Source organism: Salvelinus namaycush, chromosome 20, assembly GCF_016432855.1.
Source record: "Salvelinus namaycush isolate Seneca chromosome 20, SaNama_1.0, whole genome shotgun sequence".
Taxonomy (NCBI): Eukaryota; Metazoa; Chordata; class Actinopteri; order Salmoniformes; family Salmonidae; genus Salvelinus; species Salvelinus namaycush.
In genome coordinates, this window is record NC_052326.1 from 50313338 (window position 1) to 50337249 (window position 23912).

General features: G+C 43.7%; 1 protein-coding gene across 1 annotated transcript; it reads left to right on the forward strand.

Moving 5' to 3' along the window:
- Nucleotides 1-1726: 1726 nt before the first annotated feature.
- Nucleotides 1727-21912, forward strand: LOC120064855 (protein APCDD1-like). Its single transcript, XM_039015447.1, has 4 exons — nt 1727-1778; nt 17897-18074; nt 19951-20470; nt 21130-21912. Exons 1-4 carry the CDS (start codon nt 1727-1729, stop codon nt 21910-21912), a joined length of 1533 nt encoding a protein of 510 aa, XP_038871375.1.
- The last annotated feature ends 2000 nt before the right edge of the window (nt 21913-23912 follow it).

The following is a 23912-nucleotide window of genomic DNA, read 5'->3' on the forward strand; positions in this document are numbered from 1 at the left end:
TCGGATTGGAAGTAGAGTGGGCTTAAAGAGGTAACCAGGAGGAGAGATGAGAGGGGAGAGAGAGGACCCTCCTAGCGTGCTGATGGGTGGAGAGACAGACTGAGCCTTATGGGGGCGGTGTAAGCACATGTTGGGGCTTGGAGACACGTCTAGGCTTTTTGAAGGATCTGATTTGATACAGTATCTTAATAAAGTGGACACAGCTAGTACATGAATGGGGGAGGGAGAGAGAGAGAGAGAGAGAGAGAGAGAGAGAGAGAGAGAGAGAGAGAGAGAGAGAGAGAGAGAGAGAGAGAGAGAGAGAGAGAGAGAGACAGAGTGCTGAAAATTGTCCACAGTGTTCCTATCATCCAGTTTTAACAGAGAGAGAGAGAGAGAGAATGTACACAGCATGTATGATATGTTCAATAGTGTTTATTTATTTGTGTATGCATATGTTTGTTCATTAGTGTGTGTGTGCGCACGTATTCAAATTCCAGCCAGGAGCCGGAGTGGATCAAAGCTCCACACACCCGAGGCAGAACTCTCCTCAGGGAACCAACTGGCTGATCTGGGATCTGTCCACATCTATTACCTATCTACCCCAGTCTTCCCCCTGATCCCAGAACCCCTGCCAACACCGCCCTGGCAGCTCCCTTTGAAACCCCAGCAAACCCCCACTTTGCCTCCGCAGTGGTCAGCAATGTCAACTTCGCTGCTTGACCACACGTAAGAGTATTTAACAGCGTGAGTGGAGGGTCTGTGTCTGTGTGTCCCTGTGTGTGTCTGTGTGTCCGTGTGTGTGTCCATGTGTCCGTGTGTGTATGTCTCAGCAGTAAGGTGTGATTTGGGGTGTGTGTATAGTGTTGCTATGTAGCTACCACAAATTAGAGGCAAAATCATTTAAGGGAAATGGCTAAAAAAATAAAATAAAAAATAAAAAACATCTTTATACAGAGGAATTCTCTCAGGCATGAAGACACATCCACCTCATAGATGTGTTGGGCCTTTGAGTGTTTCTCACTTGTACTGTAGCCGTGTAGCTCTTGCTTTGCTCTGCCCTTTTGCACCTTACTCTGAAAACTCCCCCGAGGCTTCAGTTGGAGAAGTCCCCCCCTCCTCCTCTCTCTCTCTGTCTCTCTCTCTCTCTCTCTCTCTCTCTCTCTCTCTCTCTCTCTCTCTCTCTCTCTCTCTCTCTCTCTCTCTCTCTCTCTTTCTCTCTCTCTCTCGCGCGCTCTCTCTCTCTCTCTCTCTCTCTCTCTCACTCCCTCTTCTCTGCTCAAATCAACAGTCAGACAGGAGCACACACAGCCACACACAGCCACACACACAGCCACACACACAGCCACACACAGCACGCAAACAGAGTGCGGCCCAGGAGCAAGATAGACATCTGAGGTAGGGAGGGAGGGAGAGAGAGAGAGAGAAGAAACCTCTTCTCTACCCTTGCACGCTGAGTTTAGTAGTGTGAGAAGGTTGTATCAAGCAGATGATTCTGACTGAGTGGACTGAATTTCATACCATGGGAGACACAAGCTGAAATAGAAGAGGAAACCAACACTCACCATCTGATCTGTAAAGGACCCCTGTTCAAATTGGATTATTGGACTTTCCCCTCTCAATCTTTGGCATGGTGATGTCCTAAATGACCAGCACGAATTGAAGAGGCTGCTTGTTCTGGACCACAGTGGACTTAGAGTTTTTTCTTCCTGAGCGTGTGTGAGAGTGTGTATGTGTGAGCGGGATCATGTCAGGAGGACGTTTCAATCACCTGTTGAGGGTACTGTGGCTGTGGCAAGGTGAGTTCACGCCTGCTGTCTCTGTCCGTCTGTCTTTCCAACTGTCTGTCTGTCCATCTCTCTTTCGACCTGTCTGTCTGTCTGTCTTTCGACCTGTCTGTCCGTCTGTTTGTCTTTCGACCTATCTGTCTGTCTTTCCACCTGTCTGTCTGTCTTTCCAACTGTCTGTCTGTCCATCTCTCTTTCGACCTGTCTGTCTGTCTGTCTGTCTGTCTTTCGACCTGTCTGTCCGTCTGTTTGTCTTTCGACCTATCTGTCTGTCTGTCTGTCTGTCTGTCTGTCTGTCTGTCTGTCTGTCTGTCTGTCTGTCTGTCTGTCTGTCTTTAGACTGTCGGTCTGTCTGTCCGTCTGTGTCCTCTGGTTGACCTCGACACCCAGTGACACAACAGTCTTTGTCCACTCACTTTGCATCTGGACAGTAACAGCTTTAACAGCCGAGCCTGATGAAGATGAAGCCTCATTCTGTTTTCATTATGATTCAATTCTAATAGTTGATTTATATTAATTATGTAAATTATGGTGAATTTTCACTCAAATGTAATATTTTCAGAAGTGGATTCTATAGGCTACATGTATTAACGAATGTTATTTTATTTAGTGAACATAGACTACCGTTCAAAAGTTTGGGGTCACATAGAAATGTCATTGTTTTGGAAAGAAAAGCAATATTTTTGTCCATTAAAATAACATCAAATTGATCAGAAATACAGTGTAGACATTGTTAATGTTGTATATGACTATTGTAGCTGGAAACGGCAGATTTTTTATGGAATATCTACATAGGCGTACAGGCCCATTATCAGCAACCATCACTCCTGTGTTCCAATGGCACGTTGTGTTAGCTAATCCAAGTTTATAATTTTAAAAGGCTAATTGATCATTAGAAAACCCTTTTGCAATTATGTTAGCACAGTTGAAAACTGTTGTTCTGATTAAAGAAGCAATAAAACCAGCCCTTTTTAGACTAGTTGAGTACATGGAGCATCAGCATTTGTGGGTTCGATTACAGGCTCAACATGGCCAGAAACAAAAAACGTTCTTCTGAAACTCCTCAGTCTATTCTTGTTCTGAGAAATGAAGGCTATTCCACGCGAGAGTTTGCCAAGAAACTGAAGATCTGGTACAACGCTGTGTACTACTCCCTTCACAGAACAGTGCAAACTGGCTCTAACCAGAATAAAAAGAGGAGTAGGAGGCCCCGGTGCACAACTGAGCAAGAGGACAAGTACATTACAGTGTCTAGTTTGAGAAACAGACACCTCACAAGTCCTCAACTGGCAGGTTCATTAAATAGTACCCACAAAACACCAGTCTCAATGTCAACAGTGAAGAGGCGACTCCGGGATGCTGGCCTCTTGTCCTCATGCTCAGTTGTGCACTGGGTCCTCCCACTCCCACAGGATCGGTGCCCCCCCCCCCCCCCCCCCCCCCCGCGGGATGGTTGAGCTAACGTAGGCTAATGCGATTAGCATGAAGTTGTAAGTAACAAGAACATTTCCCAGGACATAGACATATCTGATTTTGGCAGAAAGCTTAAATTCGTGTAATCTAATTGCACTGTCCAATTTACAGTTGCTATTACAGTGAACTTGAACATGTATGAATAAACCAATAAGGCACATTTGGGCAGTCTTGATACAGCATTTTGAATAGAAATGCAAGGGTTCAAAAAAAAAAAAAATCTGTCTAAAACTTTACACATGCACTGCTGCCATCTAGTGGCCAAAATCTCAATTGCGCCTAACCTGGAATAGCACATTATGGCCTTTCTCTTGCATTTCAAAGATGATGGTACAATTTTTTTTCTTTGTATTATCTTTTACCAGATCTAATGAGTTATATTCTCCAACATTAATTTCACATTTCCACAAACTTAAAAGTGTTTCCTTTCAAGAATATGCATATCTTTGCTTCAGGTCCTGAGCTACAGATTTGGGTATGTCATAGGTGAAAACTTTAAAAAAGGGTCCAATCCTTAATTAAGGGGTCGTAGTTACAAGCATTCAATGGTTCACAGCTGCTGATCTGCTTTCAATTTTTTTTGTGAAACTTGTCTGATATGAATTTAAACTCCTGTAATAAATGACAGCGTCTCTATCTATGTCTATCAGACAGAACATGGAGTGGACATTCAATAACGATAAAGAAATAAGCTGGGGGTTTCCTAAAGTACACATTTTAAACAAGCAATGATGCAACTTGATGATGAAAGATAAAACATTTTATAGCAAAGTCACATATTTAAAGTTATATGACCCTAATAAAAAACAGAATCTTGAAATTAGACTAGTCTGATTTCAAAAGGCTCTCATTCTCTCTCCGGAGAGACAAACTGGCGTAGTTAGCCTAGGACCCCTTGAAAAAGCCTTGGTGCGCCCAAACAATGGTTCCCCAGGAGCAGGGAAGCATGGCCCTGGAACTAATGTTGCCATTATGGTAATAGCTGGAATAACAGGACACTACCATTAACTGACCCTACCTCAGGATAGCGTTTAGAGTTCCTTGGGGAAGCTAAGCATTTTGCCCGTTAGGGCGGGTTAAGATGACAAGCCAGGAGACAGTGGAAGGCATCTGCCCACTCATAATCACCATAATAGCCTACACCCTGCTGCTCGGGGCAAATAGAATGGTATTTGAAGAGCTGTTTTTCAAGTAGGGGAGACAGGAGCATTTGAGTCCCTTGCCCCAGACACACGCCACGAGCACTTAGCCACAACCCCAGAAGATTTTTGTCATGAGCAACCCATTCATCATTGTCTGTGGATCAAAGATGGTATTCAAGGAACTTCCATTAACTTTCATTAGTGGTTGGACATATATGGTTATCTAAATAGCAACATTGAATTTGTAATTGTCTGCTTTATAAAGATTCCTATCCTATATTAATTGTGTGATTTTTGTGTCAATTCCTAAACCTTTTGGAATGATGGTAAAAAAAAATTGGGGGGAGTGGCTAGGCACAGATTGTGCCTATTGCAATAACTTAATTCTGGTGATGAACTTTGTCAGGCAAACAATGCAAAACGACTTAATCAAAAGGGTTTCCAGAAATACAATAGCCTAAGGAATGACTTCAGACTCCTAAGAATCTTCTATATTGATCCAGACTTTTGGGCAACTCTACCTATCTTAATGTTGCAACAACACAACAATGTCAATACTTGGCCTATTTACGTAACACCGAATGACCTTACCTCTTTATTAGTTGTACCCCTCTCCCCTCCTCCCGTATCGGTGAGATATGACTGAGAAACACTGTGTTTGAATGAGGCTAAATAGAGTGAAATAGAATATTGTCTGTGATAAAAAAAAATCATATCATATGAGACAAATGTTTGAGATATGACACTACCCAGCGACTGTAAGAATTTCACCAAACCAAAACAGCGAGGGTTGAAAAGAAAGTCAAACATTTTTACAAGTGAACTATTCCTTTAAGATGAAACCAACCCACTAATCAGCTCAGAGGAATGTCTGTGGGTGAATGTTGATAGTGTTTGGTGAGAGGAATGTCTGTGGGTGGATATTGATAGTGTTTGGTGAGAGGAATGTCTGTGGGTGAATGTTGATAGTGTTTGGTGAGAGGAATGTCTGTGGGTGAATGTTGATAGTGTTTGGTGAGAGGAATGTCTGTGGGTGAATGTTGATAGTGTTTGGTGAGAGTAATGTCTGTGGGTGGATATTGGTAGTGTTTGGTGAGAGTAATGTGCAGTGTGGTGTTAGGTTAATGGGAGTCAGGGTGAACCACAAAGGAACTGGCATGTCCTAGTGGAAGAACCCCTTCATCCCTTGACGAAATCAACAGGGCTGCTGGATTAAGTCAAGTTGAACTTTTATGAAAAGACAACAATGGGGGGGGCGATATGACTCGAGAGGGGAGACTTGAGAGCGGAGACTCGAGGGGGGAGACTCAAGAGGGGAGACTCTAGGGGGGAGACTCGAGAGGGGAGACTCGAGAGGGGAGACTCGAGTGGGGAGACTCGAGTGGGGAGACTCGAGAGGGGAACAAATAAAACCAACCCGGTGCCCCCTGTGAAGAAATACCCTTATGAATGGCTGATGTTGAGGATGTCTTTGGGAATGTGAATAGCTGATGCTGAGGATATCTTTGGGAATGTGAATAGCTGATGCTGAGGATGTCTTTGGGAATGTGAATAGCTGATGCTGAGGATGTCTTTGGGAATGTGAATAGCTGATGCTGAGGATGTCTTTGGGGATGTGAATGGCTGATGCTGCTGTAGAGAGAGGAGGATTTAACAGCATGATGAGAGATAAGATCGTTGATACATTGACACTTTTCTACGTCCCAAATGACAACCTATTTACTTTATAGGGCACGTCTTTTGACAATAAGGTGTCCATATATAATTGGGACATCATTGTAAAGGACTGTGTATTTTCAATAACTTAACTTGTTTAATGAAGGAAATACATAAATAAATAAGGAAGTAAAAACCTCTTTATACATACCAATGTCATACAATAAAATGTTATACCAGACATTTGATTATGAAATCAGCGCCTGGGAAAGGGAGATAGAAATGTAATGAATAGAGCTGACATTGTTTCCTGATTCTACACGTCAGAGAGGCGTGTTTGTTCCACATGATATATTGCTATCAGTGTAGTGTCCTGCTGAATACATTCATGCATCAATCAATACATGGTGGAAATATTAGAAGCCTTGTCCCTATTTAATTAATTTAAAAAAAATGCAACCTTTATTTAACTAGGCAAGTCAGTTAAGAACCAATACTTATTTACAATGACGGCCTACCCCGGCCAAACCCGGACGACGCTGGGCCAATCGTGCTCCGCCATATGGGACCCTCAATCACGGCCTGATGTGATACAGGGACTATAGGGACAGTAGTGACTCCTCTTGTACTGAGATGCAGTGCCTTAGACCGTTGCACCACCCGGAAGCCTATGAGGAGACCTGAGGATATGTTTTCACCATCAGTACATGGGTGGTGAGATACTTTTCTTTTCTCCCCAATTTCGTGATGACGATCTTGTCTCATCGCTGCAACTCCACAACGGGCTCGGGAGAGGCGAAGGTCAAGTCATGCGTCCTGAGAAACATGACCCACCAAACCATGCTTCTTGACACCTAACCCCTTAACCCAGACGCCAGCCGCACTAATGTGACAGAGGAAACACTGTTCAACTGATGACCGCTGTCAGCTTGCAGGCGCAAGGAGTCGCTAGAGTGTGATGAGCCAAGTAAAGCCCCCCCACCGGCCAAACCTTCTGCTAACCTGGACAATGCTGGGCCAATTGTGCGCCGCCTTATGGGACACCCGGTCACGGCCGGTTGTGACACAGACTGTAGTGACTCCTCTTGTACTGTGATGCAGTGCCTTAGACCGCTGTGCAACTCGGGAGGCCCTAGAGATACTTGTCTCTATAAAAGTGTTGCTGCTATTGCAGTGCCTTCAGATAAGTATTTATACCCCTTGACTTAATCCACAGTGTTGTGTTACAGCCTGAATTCAAAATGGATTAAACTGATTTTTTTCTCTCAACCAACTACCGGTACACACAATACCCCATAATGACAAAGTAAAAACATGTCTTTAGAATTGTTGTTGGGGTAAATCTAATTTACATAAGTATTCCTTTGGTGGTGATTACAGCTTTGAGTCGTCTTGGGTATGTCTGTATCAGCTTTGCACATCTGGATTTGGGGATTTTCTCCCATTCCTCCTTGAAGATTTTCTCAAGCTCTGCTAAAACCCCCTAGAGTCAATGTCCACGCCCACATGGAAATCACATTAGTAAAATAAAAAAATCGGCATCAAAATCCGTCAGTTTAAGCTAGAGATATGTTTTTGCAAGGTCTGCTTCTCAATCCACCGCATCTGACGATGTCGCCCTTCCGCATCTGCGGTGAAAGGTACCAGAGCTAGAGCAGTGTTTGTAAGACCATGAGACCCTCCCGTAAATCGGTCTTCTCACGAAAACGTCTGTAGCGTCAGAACGGTTTGGTGTACTATTATGACCCCTCTATGGAAAGATGAGACTCTCGCGGGTGTTCTCCATTTCGCTCTAAAAACCCCACAACTGTCATGGAACTCATCTGAAGTTGGTACAGCCGATCTGCCAAGTTCTGTCTGTAGAGTCTGAACAGTTTGGGTTACACACTAAGATGACACTTCTGTGGAAAGGTGAGTATCTCACGAACACGTACATGTCACTAGGATGCCCACAAGCCTCACAAGACTAGTTTGAAGGTAGCCTGGTACCAATTTAAGTTAGATGGGGAGTGGCGGTGAACAGCAATCTTCAAGTATTTCCACAGATTTTCAATGGGATTCAAGTCTGGGCCACTCGAAGACTTTCACATTCTTGTTCTGAAGCCATTCCAGCGTTGCTTTGGATCATTGTCCTGTTGGTACGTGAATCTTTGCCCCAGTCTAAGGTCGATTGCACTCTGAAGCAGGTTCTCATTAAGGATTTGCCTATAATTGGCTCCATTCATTGGTCCCTCTATCCTTACCAGTCTCCCAGTTCCTGCCGCTGAAAGCATCCCTATAGCATGATGCTGCCACCACCATGCTTCACAGTAGGGATGGTGTTAGATGGGTGATGAGCTGTGCCTGGTATTCTCCAGACGTAGCTCTTTGGATTCAGGAAAAATAGTTAAAGTTTTGTCTCATCAGACCACAGAATCTTTTGTCTTATGCTCTCAGAGTCTTTCATGTGCCTTTTTGCAAACTCTGCTGTCATCTGCCTTTTTCTTAGGAATGGCTTCCGTCTGGCCACTCTCCCATAAAGCCCAGATTGGTGAAGTGCTGTAGAGACTGTTGTCCTTCTGGCAGGTTCTTCCATCTCAGCCAATGAACTCTGTAGTTATGTCCGAGTGGTCATTGGGTTCTTGGTCACCTCCCTGGCAATGAGCAGTGAGCAAATTTCAGGTCTGCTGAGTGCAAACTTGAACGTTGTGAAAATTCTGTGCAACTTCCAGCCCGCGTTTAATGTGAACACTGGCAGCTACTGTAGGCTGAATGATAGAACAGCTATTTCCATGTTAAGATGTTATGCGATGCATTTTCTCCATTGTTTTTGATGGTAGGCCACTCTGGTAGGCCTACATTATGATCAAATAGCCACAGTAGCCACAAGAAATTGGATACACCTGAGCTCAATTTGGAGTGTCATAGCAAAGGGGTGTGGATACTTATGTAAATGAAATATCTACAAACATGTTTTCACTTTGTCATTATCGGGTATTGTGTGTAGATGGGTGAGAAAATAAATATATTTAATCCATTTTGAATTCAGGCTGTAACACAACACAAGGTGGAATAAGCCTAGGGGTATGAATACTTTCTGAAAGCACTCCATATCCCTGATCCTTGCTGTGGAAGCCAACACAGCACAGTCTCTGAAAAAGCAGCTGTGCTTGATGGGACCGGAGCCAACTCAACCTGCAGGACAGATTGTATCTGCACTGTACCACTCACACGGTGACGGACGCCCACACACACTGAAGCATGCATCCCATCATTTTTTATTCTCAGTGGTTAGTTTATAAGGTACATCCATCTACTACCAGGTCGGACCCCCCTTTGCCTCCAGAACAGCCTGAATTATTTGGGGCATGGAAACGTTGCTCACTTGGTATCAAGGGACCTGATGTGTGCCGGGTAAACATTCCCCCACCATTACACCACCGCCAGACGCCTGTACCGTTAACACCAGACTTACGGAAAATCCTGACTCTGCCATCAGTATACCACGCTCGAAGTCGCTTAGGTCACTCGTTTTGTCCATTCTAATGTTTAATTGAACAGTAACTGAATGCTTCAATGCTTCAACCTAGCTAATGCTTCAACCTAGCTAATTTCCGATTCATACGAAATTCTTTGACTATAGAGGTAGCAAAACTGTACTTCAAATCTATGATACTCCACCACTTAACATACTGCTTGACTAGTTGGGCCTATGCTTGCTGTACAACATGAAAAAAAGCATTCAGTCTGTCTACAAGCAGGCTCTCAAAGTGCTTGATAGGAAGCCCAATAGCCATCATCACTGTTACATCGTCAGAAAACATGAGCTCCTGAGATGGAAAACTCTTGTGCACGATTCAAGATCCTAAATGGCCTGGCTCCCCCTCCACTCAGTACTTTTGTTAAACAGAAAACGCAAACATATGGCAGCAGATCCACAAGGTCTGCCATGAGATGTGACTGTATAGTTCCCTTAAGGAAAAGCACCTTTAGTCAATCTGCTTTTTCTGTGAGAGCTTCCCATGTCTGGAATACACTGCCATCAGACACACACAACTGCACCACCTATCACACCTTCACAAAAAACATGAAGAGATGGACAAAGGCCAATCAGACTTGTGAACATAATCCCTAGCTGTGTATTGTCTCTTTTCATGTTATCTGTTATCTGTAGCTTGTGTGGAAACGCTTTGTTGCTTTTATGTATTTTGTTTTGTTACTTTTTGTGCTGTTGCTCTGTCTGCCTGCTATGTGTTGCTTGTCCTATGTTGCTCTGCATGTGCTCACTGCTCATTGATTGTCTGTATTGTTATTGTAACTGTTTTTAATAACCTGCCCAGGGACTGTGGTTGAAAATTAGCCGGCTGGCTAAAACCGGTACTTTTACTGAAATGTTGATTAATGTGCACTGTCCCTGTAAAAATAAAATAAAATAAACTCTGCCTGCTTTATACAGCAAGCCACAGCCACCTGACTCACAGTCTGTAGAAGTGAACAAGGTGGTACATACATTTTCAGATGCATTTAGCATACTGTACAGTACCAGTCAAAAGTTTGGACGCACCTACTGCAGCAGAGGTAACACTGGGTCTTCTTTCCTGTGGTGGTCCTCATGAGAGCCAGTTTCATCATAGTGCTTGATAGTTTTTGAGACTGCACTTTAAGAAACTTTCAAAGTTCTTGAAATTTTCCAGAATGACTGACCTTCATGTCTCAAAGTAATGATGGACTGTCGTTTCTCTTTGCTTATTTGAGATGTTCTTGCCATAATAAGGACTTGGTCTTTTACCAAATAGGGCTATCTTCTGTATACCACCCCTACCTTTTCACAAAACAACTAATTGTCTCAAATGCATTAAGAAGGAAAGAGATTCCACAAATTAACTTTTAACAAGGCACACCTAATTGAAATGCATTCCAAGTGACTACCTCATGAAGCTGGTTGAGAGAATGCCAAGAGTGTGCAAAGCTGTCATCATGGCAAAGGGTGGCTATGTTGAAGAATCTCAAATATAAAATATATTTTGAATTGTTTAACACTTTTTTGGTTACTACATGATTCCATATGTGTTATTCCATAGTTTTCATGTCTTCACTATTATTCTACAATGTAGATAATAATAAAAATAAAGAAAAACCCTTAAATGAGTAGGTGTCCAAACTTCTGACTGGTACTGTATATTGTGGTATATATACATTCGAAATGCATTCCGTAAGACAGACACACACACACACACACACACACACACACACACACACACACACACACACACACACACACACACACACACACACACACACACACACACACACACACACACACACACACACACACACACACTACTCCCCCCAGTAATCAGGGAACTGGGAGGCTCATTACACCAGATGAAGAAGCTTTCCTTCTTCTCCTTCCGAACCAACTGCACCTCATCAGGCCCGGACACACACACAAAAAATGAAAAGAAACCACGAAAACAAGAGAGAGAAAAAGAAAGACTCTGAAATCCATCCAAAAGACATGAGGCATAAACATGGCTTTTTCATCAAGTGAGAGCTAACCAGGAGGAGATGGGCATGACATGTGTTAGCTCCACACAATAGCCATGTAGCAGTGTATGGAGTCATTCAGGGTTTTCTCATCAAGCAGTGGAGCAGTGAGAGAAGAAGAGAGAGAAGAAGAGAGAGAAGCAGTGAGAGAAGCAGTGAAAGAAGAAGAGAGAGAGGCAAACTACAGAACAGTAGCCACAGGCTCTGGGATGCAGTCGAGTCTGACGGGCTGGCTGGCTTAATGATTGACTGACTGGCTGGCTGGCTGGCTGATTAGTTGACTGGTTGGCTGGCTGATTAGCTGACTGACTGGCTGGCTGATTAGCTGACTGGCTGGCTGGCTGATTAGCTGACTGACTGGCTGGCTGATTAGCTGACTGGCTGGCTGGCTGATTAGCTGACTGACTGACTGGCTGGCTGATTAGCTGACTGACTGGCTGATTAGCTGACTGACTGGCTGGCTGATTAGCTGACTGACTGACTGGCTGGCTGGCTGATTAGCTGACTGACTGGCTGGCTGATTAGCTGACTGACTGACTGGCTGGCTGATTACCTGACTGGCTGGCTGATTAGCTGACCGACTGGCTTGCTGGCTGATTAGCTGACTGACTGACTGGCTGGCTGGCTGATTAGCTGACTGACCGACTGGCTGGCTGATTAGCTGACTGGCTGGCTGGCTGATTGGCTGACTGACTGGCTGATTAGCTGTCTGACTGGCTGGCTTACTGACTGCCTGGATCCTCGTGTGTGCGTTGCATTGGACAGTTCCAAATAGAGAGGTACACAAAAAATAATTTTTGCTCGGGCCCCGGTGGAAATTATACTTTTAATATTACGTGTTTTACTTTTCCATTATTTATCTATAGTCTTTCTCTCTGCATTGTTGGGAAGGAATAGGGTGTAAGCATTTCACTGTTAGTCCACACCTGTTGTTTACTAAGTATGTGACGAATAAAATTTGATTTGATTTGAAGGAGACATGATATGGAGAGGCTCTTGTCCTCCAGCAGTGGAGGAGACATGAGGTGGAGGAGCGCGAGCTGCCAAACCCTAATCACAAACACAAACAAACAAATAGGAGCCCGGAGGTCCATCATAAATGGCATCCCTTCTATAAATCAATGTCTGCGGTGTGTATGTGAATGATCCTGCGATGGAATATCCAGGCAGGTAGATGACTTTGGCCAGGGTTCAGACATACCTGTCTGTCCGGGTGGCAGTGGTAGGGCCGGGCCGGTATCCCAAATGGAGCCCTCTTCCTTTTAAACTGCACTACTTTTGACTAATGAGCCCTGTTCAAAAAAAGTGAATAGGATGTCCTTTGGGGTGCATCCTGGGGGTTAGACCACACACAATTCACTACACTGCCCCCTGGTGGGTCTAACTGTAACCACATACTGGTCACACACTGCAGGTGAGGCCATTGATGAGCAGAGGCTTAGCGGCAGTACTGTGGCACCCTCCATAGGTTACAGACAGGACTGTGTACAAGTCTTTTGTAGACAGGTCTTTGGGCGCGTCCCTATTCCTAGGCGTTGCTGACGCATGCCAGATCTTACAATGCCCAGATAGGTATTTTAAAGGTGGAATGTGCAGAAATCCCTCTGCCATTTCCTGGTTGCTAAAATTCTAATAGTTTGTCTAATTTCAGTTTATATCACAAAAAAAGCAATGTAGAGAATCGTTGTACCATCTAAACCGCTGTGAAATATATTTTCCATAACTACAAATATTGTATTTTCCGTTGTTTGAAGCTGGTGTAAAAAACCAAAAGCAAAAGATGCAAAAATGAAACTTAAGAATGGGAAGCATAGAAATCTAAGACTTACTTTCAATGAGAATGACTGATCTATAACTCACATTTCTATGTGAATTTGGTTGGTTCACCCAAAAAAGTGACATATTGCAGCTTTAAGTATCATCTAACCACATCATATGTTATAGCAATCTGTCAGTCGATGACACAGTCAATGACGTGGCATGCAACCATTGGTTGATGCATGCAAAGTCTGAGCGATCTTACTCTGGTGGTCAGCCAGAAATTACATCAATTGGATGAGGCTGCAGAAATGTAACCATTCTCAAATTCATGGACCTCAGAGCTTTGGATACAAAGAGTGAACATCCTGAAACTAAATGATCGTTTAACCATGTTTTGAGGCTATGCATTGTTTGTTTATAATTACAATGTTTACTAACAAAGGAGTAAAACAAGCTTATATTTTGGGTGATGATGGGGTACGACAGTTGAACTACACTAATGAAGCATCTATAAGTTATATTCTTCAATAATCAATGGGTATATCATACATTTAAAAGTATAAAAATGAATGTAGCAATTGCAGATTGGCCCTTTAAGGTACAATCTGCATTATGTACAGCTGTTTCATTTAAAGGGAAAATCTGGGATTGGTACATCTATTTTTTGGGACTTATAAGTTAATTCTATATAGCCATAAATTCCTAAGGAATATAAATTCTAAATACCTCATGACATTAGAAGTCCAATAGTCTCAGATCAACCCAAAGTATGTTGTGAACAAACGATGTATAGTTTCAAAACATGTTTATTATTTTAATGTTCATCTCATGGACTATAGGTCCTTGCATCCATAGCTCCAAATTAAAAGTGGTTACATTTGTCCCTATTGCATCATAGCAAACCAAGTGGTAGAGCTGCTGATTGAATAACAAAATGGCCACAGGTGAATAATCAGTGGAAATGATTGAATTACTCTCAATAGATTATGGAAAACTACTAGGTTGCCTTGTAACACTAAGTCTAAAGTCAAGCTATGATACTCTTTTGTTAAATGCAACCATATGTCCCACTGGCATGAGATCCATGGAAGGAGAGAAACGGAATGACAACTCTATAGAAAACTTTGGCAAAACGGCCCAAATATCACACCCTAAAAGATTCTTCATAGTCATATCTCATAAGGCTTGTGCATTTATTGGAGTTTGGTGAGTAACTGTTTGGCAATTCACATTTTCTCTACTAATGCGAAACAGACCTGTCAAATGACCAAAGAGGAACAAATTAATTCATCCTGATTAGTATTTCAGCAAATCCCTCTCTCGGGAACAAAATGTGTCAGTTTGACGATGACGCTCGCCAATAACAGAGACACGGAGAATAAATAAATACATCTTTGGGAAAATTGCAAACATGTTTTTCTGCTTTGGACAATTATTTTGTATATTAACTAATTGACTTTAATCTCAATTTTAAAAAAATGCCTCTAGACAAATCTGGGTAGTGCCTCCACAAACCACCCAAACAGAACATGGTGCTGAGTAGAGAGAGTATCTGAGTGAGTGTCAGACAGTGTTTATAAGGCAGCTGCAACGACACGCAGAAACCATTCCAACATCTAAGGAACAAACATCCCCAGGCTGACTTTAAGAAGTAGACGAAAAATCTAGTAGGATGCCTTGGGGAGACTCGGGCGGCCCTCTCTCCTCGTCACCCTAAATGAGCTATACATGAGTGAAATGTAATTTAACCAGATGCTTTCGAGCCAGAGCCTTCACACTGATACTTCCACAACCAACTCCCACTTCAACCTCGGCCTCAACTGGTGACGTCCCCTCGCAAACAGCAGAAGGTCGGGGAGCAAAGTGAGCTGTATCAGAGACAAACATGGGACGGGGCGACGAGCTTCCCGGAGCCGACCCAGATAACATCCGTAAAGCTGTCCACAGGGTCATGACGAAGCCCACCAACCCCCGGTCCTGAGGGGACAGACTAAGAGACAGGCTGATTGAAGACAGAGATGGGCTGATTGAAGACACAGAGACTGACTGATTGAAGTGACAAGCCAACCCTAGAAGCTATCGCCTAGGTGCATGTGGCTAGGGTCTGATTAAAATCGATATGTGCTTTGTAATGGAGGGAGAACAGACACAGAGACAGGGACACAACACAGGGACAGAGAAAGCGGTAAAGACAGAGAGAGAGGGAGACAAACAGACAGCGAGAGAAAGAGAGAGCGAGAGAGAGAGAGAGAGAGAGAGATACAGAGAGAGGGAGAGAGAGACAGAGAAAAGAGAGCGAGACAGAGAAAAGAGAGCGAGACAGAGAAAAGAGAGAGAGAGAGAGAGAGAGAGAAAGAAAGAGAGAGAGACAGAGAAAAGAGAGCGAGACAGAGAAAAGAGAGCGAGACAGAGAAAAGAGAGAGAGAGAGAGAGAGAGAAAGAAAGAGAGAGAGACAGAGGAAAGAGAGAGAGACAGAGAAAAGAGAGCGAGAGAGAGAGAGAGCGCGAGAGAGAGAGAGAGAGAGAGAGAAGGACTAAGCAACGGAAAGAAAGACACAGACAAAACGGAGACATAGAAGAAGAGAGAGGAAGAGCAGGGTGGGTGAGGGAGAGCAGGGTGGGTGATGTAGAGCAGGGTGGGTGATGGAGAGCAGGGTGGGTGAGGGAGAGCAGGGTGGGTGATGTAGAGCAGGGTGGGTGAGGGAGAGCAGGGTGGGTGAGGGAGGGCAGGGTGGGTAATGGAGAGCAGGGTGAGTGAGGGAGAGCAGGGTGGGTGATGGAGAGCAGGGTGGGTGAGGGAGAGCAGGGGGAGTGAGGGAGAGCAGGGTGGGTGAGGGAGAGCAGGGTGGGTGAGGGAGAGCAGGGGGGGTGAGGGAGAGCAGGGTGGGTGAGGGAGAGCAGGGTGGGTGATGTAGAGCAGGGTGGGTGATGGAGAGCAGGGTGGGTGAGGGAGAGCAGGGTGGGTGATGTAGAGCAGGGTGGGTGATGGAGAGCAGGGTGGGTGAGGGAAAGCAGGGTGGGTGAGGGAGAGCAGGGGAGTGAGGGAGAGCAGGGTGGGTGAGGGAGAGCAGGGTGGGTGATGGAGAGCAGGGTGGGTGAGGGAGAGCAGGGGGAGTGAGGGAGAGCAGGGTGGGTGAGGGAGAGCAGGGGGAGTGAGGGAGAGCAGGGTGGGTGAGGGAGAGCAGGGTGGGTGAGGGAGAACAAGTGGGTGTCTGTGGGGACTCACCCCCTTGCTGTTTCAACATTTAACTGGGGAGATTGAAACCAGAGCCATAGTGTCTCTCTATCAAATAGCCATCCTCTTTCTGCATCCCGGTCCATCTCCTCACACTCGCAGCATTTGGGTTCAATCAAAAAATCTACTAGGGCACGGTTGTCTTGGTCTCTGCTGAAATTATATGGATGTGGGCCTTGCCCCATCAAAAGCCAGTCTATACACATAAACGTAAAAGTACACAACAATATGTGGGTATACAGTAGCAGTCAACAGAAAGATAGATATTGCAGATGTGCATGCGTCAGATCCCTTATCTTGATAAATTATAGAAAAATGTATTGCTTTTGGTATGAGTCAATGCACCATGCTAATGTTTGTGTTTGCTGTTCTTGGTCGAGCTATGATTATTTCAACATTGGGAAAGTAATTAAAAAGTACCAAAGAAGAGCCTAATTCATCTAATTTAATCTCCTTAGTTGGATGTAGTTCTTTATCTCACACACACACACACACACACACACACACACACACACACACACACACACACACACACACACACACACACACACACACACACACACACACACACACACACACACATTTTGTAGTTTGGGGGATATGTGTGTGTGTGTGTGTGTGTGTGTGTGTGTGTGTGTGTGTGTGTGTGTGTGTGTGTGTGTGTGTGTGTGTGTGTGTGTGTGTGTGTGTGTGTGTGTGTGTGTGTGTGTGTGTGTGTGTGTGTGTAAATTGGAGTTGGAGGCCAGCTGTTGGCTGATTGAAGTGACAAGCTAACCCTAGAAGCTATCCTCTTGGTGCATGTGGCCAGGGTCTGATTCAAATCAATATATGGCCTATAATGGAGCCCATCACATCTCATTACATGGTAAATTACAGAAATGTGAACCCTTAAACTGCTTCTAGTCAACCCGAATCTTGTTCGCAGCTGAAACAGGGGCGGACTAGGACCAGAAATCGGCATTTCCAACACACCGACCGTGTTTTCCTATAGGCCTACATTATAAGCCAAGTTAGACGGGCCCACTGGTCTAAAAATGTACCAGCCTGTCAGGCATTTGCCCGAAATGCCAGATGGCCAGTCCGGCCCTGACCTGAAAAGCTCAGGGAGTGAATCATTTCCATTGGCTATTAATTGTTCTGTGTTACCCCCGATTTGGGATGGATGAGGTTGATAATCATCTTCCAAGCATATAATGTTGTGTTTCTGTTTCGTGTAATGAACAGTACTCGGTGGATCGTTGATGTTATGTTTGTTAAATTAGTTCAAACAGATCCGGACTGCGGTTATCTGATTGAAATAGTGATAACCGGGAGTGTTCTTGTTTTCTTGCTTCTAGCTGTGTTTGTGTCAGGGAGCAAGCTCTGGGAGGTATCCACAGCCCCCTTAGGATTTTCCTCCAACCAAACAACCAGCCTGGAATGGGAGCCACAGTGTCAGTATCGCCACCTGCAGGATGGCGTCAGAATCACAGCCGACATTCCCCCAAAACTGGAGGGCAACTGGGTGTCAACCAGGCAAGTTCTCTGCATTGTTCAAAGAAATGCTCTGAATATTCACTTTTTTCTTATATATCAGGTTCAGACAGTGTTGGGGAAGCTACTCTGAAAATATAGTTTATCAAGCTACCAATTCCTTCACACTGGAAGAAGTTAAGCTAAACTAAAGCTACCCTTAAGAAAAATATAATTTACTTCACTAAAGTTACTTTGAAAAAGTAGTTCACTACATCCAAACTACTTGGTGATACATTATCATATCTAAATCAGAAATGTCATAGACTTAAGGAAGTCCAGACAGGAAATGAATATTAAAAAAAATAATCCTGCTTTATGTCGAGATTATTTATCTCATGATCACGCCTATGGTACATTTCATGCTAACATCATGCTAGTTGGAGTTCATTATCAGTTTATAAGTAGAGAATGTTAGCATGCTTAATGTCCTTTACCTTGAGCTAAGACTTGGTGGGCATTTAAGCCCTGAACGATGGCTGACAGGCAACCATGTCTCCCAACCTGTGTGCCACCCACAAGACCACTTGGCTAGTCTTGTGAGCGAGCGTGCTAGATAGTTAGCTAGGTAGTCTTGTTGGCTAGATAGCTAGCTAGCGTGTTGTTAGCTTGCATAACTGGTATGGGTATAATTGTAAGGGACACTTAAAATGTTTTATGGATAATATTTAAATGTACAGAGTTTGTGAGCTCCATTCCTGACAGGCTGATTTAGATTCAATAGCAGCCTCAGAGGCCGATAAGCCAGGATGCTGCCTTGTAGGCTGTCTGCAAGGTGCCTTACATATGAAACGGCCTGGGACACAGGGCGCCCTAACAAATTCATGGATAATGCGTGCTACTTTTGTTTATTGTTTGATAACGAGAAAATTATTTTGTGATCTCGACAAAACATCTCATAAGATAGACAAGTCGTGATCTCGAATAATGAGAGAACAATTTTTTTTATTCATATGTCCTCTCTGGACTTCCGTATAGAGTACAAATTGCAAGAACACATCACTCTGGAGACAGATGTTATTAACAGAAGGTGTAATTAGGCAGGTCTGATGCTGAAACAGAAAGGAAATTCTTTCCTACTTCACCCATATTTTCTCTTCTTTTTGCAAAAACAGTAGTGTATAGTTCCAGTAGTTAGCTACACCGCTACATGGTAAAACAGTAGTGTGTAGTTCCAGTAGTTAGCTACACCGCTACATTGTAAAACAGTAGTGTGTAGTTCCAGTAGTTAGCTACACCGCTACATTGTAAAACAGTAGTGTGTAGTTCCAGTAGTTAGCTACACCGCTACATTGTAAAACAGTAGTGTGTAGTTCCAGTGGTTATCTACACCGCTACATGGTAAAACAGTAATTATCTACCGAAAACACTATCTAGAGTTGAATTTAGTTCAAGTACCACCAAGCTACTGCAACATTTCAAATTACTAGTTGAACTACATGTAGTTCACTAGTCCCCAACACTGTCTTCAAGTAAGTGGTTAACCTAATGTAATGATACATAGGGAAGCTCTTCTATAAGCCTTCTTTGGATTTGTGAAGGTGCTGCTCGGTCTTGGTGTCCTCCCAGGTGATTCAGACATCATTGTTTGCGCAACAATTCCATATAGTGAATTGATATATCAATCATGTATCCATCCATCTATCATTTTAGTAATTCATTCATCCATCTGTCATTTTAGTAATTCATTCATCCATCATTTTGGTAATTCATTCATCCATCCATCATTTTAGTAATTAATTAATCCATGCATCCTTCCATCATTTTAGTAATTCATTCATCCATCCATCCAGCCATCATTTTATTCACCCATACATCCATCGTTTCATTCAATAATTTCATTTCAGCCATCTGTCTTCAATCTCTTCATCCTGTGTAGATGTGAAGTTCGGCCTGGTCCTGAGTTTCTGACCCGGTCCTATACCTTCTACCCGAGCCACCTGTTCAAGGCACTGCAGCACTATTACACTGACAGCGGGTGCGAGGAGCCCACCTACTCTCTGGTGGTCCGGGGCAAGCTCCGTCTGCGCCAAGCGTCCTGGATCACCCGGGGTGCCACCGAGACAGAGCACCACCTTCACAAAGTGGGCATCGTCATCCACAGCCAAGGCGCCATGCACAGGCCGGCCGCCCGTCTACCCCCTGTGTGTGTGGGCCTCACCCTGAGCGGCATGGTGCCCGGGCGCCTGTATGAGCTGTACAACGCCCAGGCAGGGAGGGAATGCCTGGGTGCCCTGGGGTTCTCGATGATGGAACTGGGCTTGGTGAGAATGGAGACCCAGCATAAGCCCCATGGAGGTCTGGTTCAGGAGCTCTTCCTTGGGGACGTGCACACGGACTGGACAAAGAGGACGTACTATCGACCAACGGGTTACCAGCAACCATTGCAGAACGCTATGGTGAAAATATGAACACTCCATTAAGATACTGTAAAGTTTACTCAAATTAGGGGAGGGGGTGGTAGGGTTAGGAAATAATAATAAAGGAAAATATAAATACATTTAAAAAAAAATATATATATATATATATATATATACTGTGTTTGGATAGATATGTGTTTACAAAAAAATATGGAAATGATGCAGACAATTACATTGTAGATTTAATCAATTTATCTGTAATATTAAAGCTGATCTACCCCCTCAAAATACATTTTTTTTTTAAAGTATCCTGTACATGTAGATCAAGGCAGGGATTTTAATTAAATGGTGTCTCAGGACATTATAAAGAAATGTAGTCATTCTCTCTCCATCCATTCTTCATCTGATGCTGAATGCATTCCATGGTGATTAACTAACTAACTCAAGCATTAAACTGTGTTCCAAATTCCAAACGAGCATACTATTTAGTATGTCTGGTCAATACATGGCTTCATACTATTTAGTATGTCTGGTCAATACATGGCTTCATACTATTAAGTATGTCTGGTCAATACATGGCTTCATACTATTTAGTAGGTCTGGTCAATACATGGCTTCATATTAAGTAGCGTGCCATTTTGGATGACAGTTATATTGTATAATCCTAACCATTACTATTCCATATCTATTTCCACCAGCACCACATCCACCCCTGCCCGGCGTGCGCCCTGGTCTTCCGGGGCTCGGAACAACGCCCCCCGGTGTTGCTCCGTGTCCCTGCGTCGGCCCCTCCATCTCTGCACGGCCGCTGGGTGAGCCAACGCTGTGAAGCCCGGCCTGCCGTCCTCTTCCTCACCCGAGACTTCACCTTCCGCCCAGATGAGCACTCCTGGGAAGGCTTCTACCACCACTACTCGGACCCCTCTTGCAGCCAGCCCACCTTCACCCTGCAGGCCTCGGGCCACTACGCTCAGGGAGACCCCTCGGCCAAAGTGGCGGGAGGCACCGAGTTCGTCTTCAAGGTGACCCGTGTCAGTGTCACCATCCTTGAGGGGGCCACGGCCAGGGTGCTCAACGAGACCCGGCCGGGAAGCTGCGGGAAGGTGGGGGGCTGGGAGGTGGGGGTGGAGCAAGATGTGACCCCCACGGATGGGTGTACCGTCTTGGGGATTAAGCTGCCCCACAAGGAGTACGAGCTGTTCAAGACAGAGATGGACCATCGACGGCGCCCTCTGCTGTTCATCGGGGAGAGGCCGACGGATGGCTCCAGCCCCGACCGTCCCCAGAAGAGGCCCACGTCTTACCAGGCCCCCATGGTGCATTGTGGCGAGGAGGATGCCCCCACGTCGTATCACCACACCAACCAGCTCAAGCTAGCAGCTAGTGGAGCCAAGAACCTACCATGGCAACCAAGCTTTGTCCTTGTCCTGGTCTCTTTACTGTTGCTTTGGTACGATGGCGGAACTGCTCACAGTGTATGAGGAAACTCCATGTACTCCTCCTCAATATCAAGATAACGGCAGACCAAATAAAAGATTGCTTTTCAGGAGAGAATGATTTGTAAAGGATGGTACTCTATGTTCAGCAACCTGAATAAGTCAATCATATGACAATGACATCAGCATTGTTGATGCCCTTGACATTGTGCAAAAGGAAACTGACGAACGTTCAACAAGTGTCAACAACTGTCATTTCAATGGTATTCCAGTGAACAAAATGTACAAGAAAACTGTACATACACTGACTGTGTATAAAAGTTGCATATCTATCATATTATATACAGTACGTGTATCACTTTGTTTTCTTTTAAACCAGAGATGCCTTTTGGCAAATGCTTAAGACCCATAAGAGCTCCTTTCTCTAAAGATTTATTTTCCCTTCAAATTACACAAGGCAGTATATTTTCGAGCAAAACAAAGGACAATACTGACCAATAAATTCAATGCACAAGCAACCGACATTCAAATGTACTTCAGATTGTGTAAAATCAGGAACTGGATACCAAAGAGGAAACGTAATTGTGTGTCTCATCAACAGGTCCTAATCTAATGTGTTCATTTTTGATTGGAGGAAAACCCCACCTGAAAAGTGCACTAATTGGACACTAGTTTACAATGCTATCCTACAAACCATACTTATTGTCATTGTTAAATTAATTGGTATATTAAAAGGGAAGATATGCTGCAATTATTGCATTGTCTGTGTGTTTTTATATGTTATGTACAGTCTGTCCTGCTTCTTTCTCATCTTGCAAATATCTTCACAAAATCTATCATCTTGATTTACTAACCAGCTGCTTGAGAAATAATTTCTATCATTATTCTATCATTGGCTGTAAAATTAATAATTTTGATTTTGACATGAATAATAATGAATCATAAGAATAATTAAGAATATTTAAGAACTGAGTGTGAAATATTCATCCTTAAGGCAAAAAGTCACTTCAGTACTACAGTAAATGCTGGATTCTTCAATCTAACAGGCTTTCCAAACAATGGTCCAAGTTTGAAAGCCCAGATGCTGGACATGAGTGCTGCCATGTGAGAACTAACTGGCATATGGCTCACACATGAAGCATTGCTATCCAGCTCCAATTTCTGGAGCATAACTCCCTGAGTAAAACACAGAGTAATATCTGGTTGGATGCATTTGATTAGAATGCTCACAGTTAAGCCAGCCTATAACACAATTTACCCTACTCAGCAAAATGACAATTATTGCGATTTTGAAATATTGTAGATACTTTTTTAGCTAGAAGATCATTTGTAATAGACAGGAAACTTGGGTAACACTATAATAACTGTCATGAATTAACAATAAATCATGTATAAACAATAAAGTATTTCATTATTTGTAAAACTTTATAAACAATTATAAGCATTACAAATGTATGATGACTTATACTGAACAAAAATATAAACACAACATGTAAAGTGTTGGTCCCTTGTTTCATGAGCTGAAATAAAACGTACCAGAAATTTTCCATACGCACAAAAGGTTTATTTCACTCAAATGTTGTGCACAAATTTCTTTAGATCCCTGTTAGTGAGCATTTCTCCTTTGCCAATATAATCCATCTCTCTGACAGGTTCGACATATCAAGAAGCTGATTAAAAAGCATGATCATTACACAGGTACACCTATAAAAGGCCACTGTAAAATGTGCAGTTTTGTCACACAACACAATGCCACAGATGTCTCATGTTTTGAGGGAGCGTGCAATTGGCATGCTGACTGAAGGAATGTCCATCAGAGCAGTTGCCAGAGAATTTAATATTCATTTCTCTACCGTAAGCCGCCTCCAATGTCATTTTAGAGAATATGGCAGTATGCCCAACTGGCCTCAGAACCGCAGACCACGTGCACGCGAGCAATCTGGTCAGCATGTTACAGTGATGATGATCATTTTGGATTGGTAGTTGACCATTTCTATTATTTTTAAGTCTGCATTGGCGTAATAAAATAGGAAAAGACTGCGGTT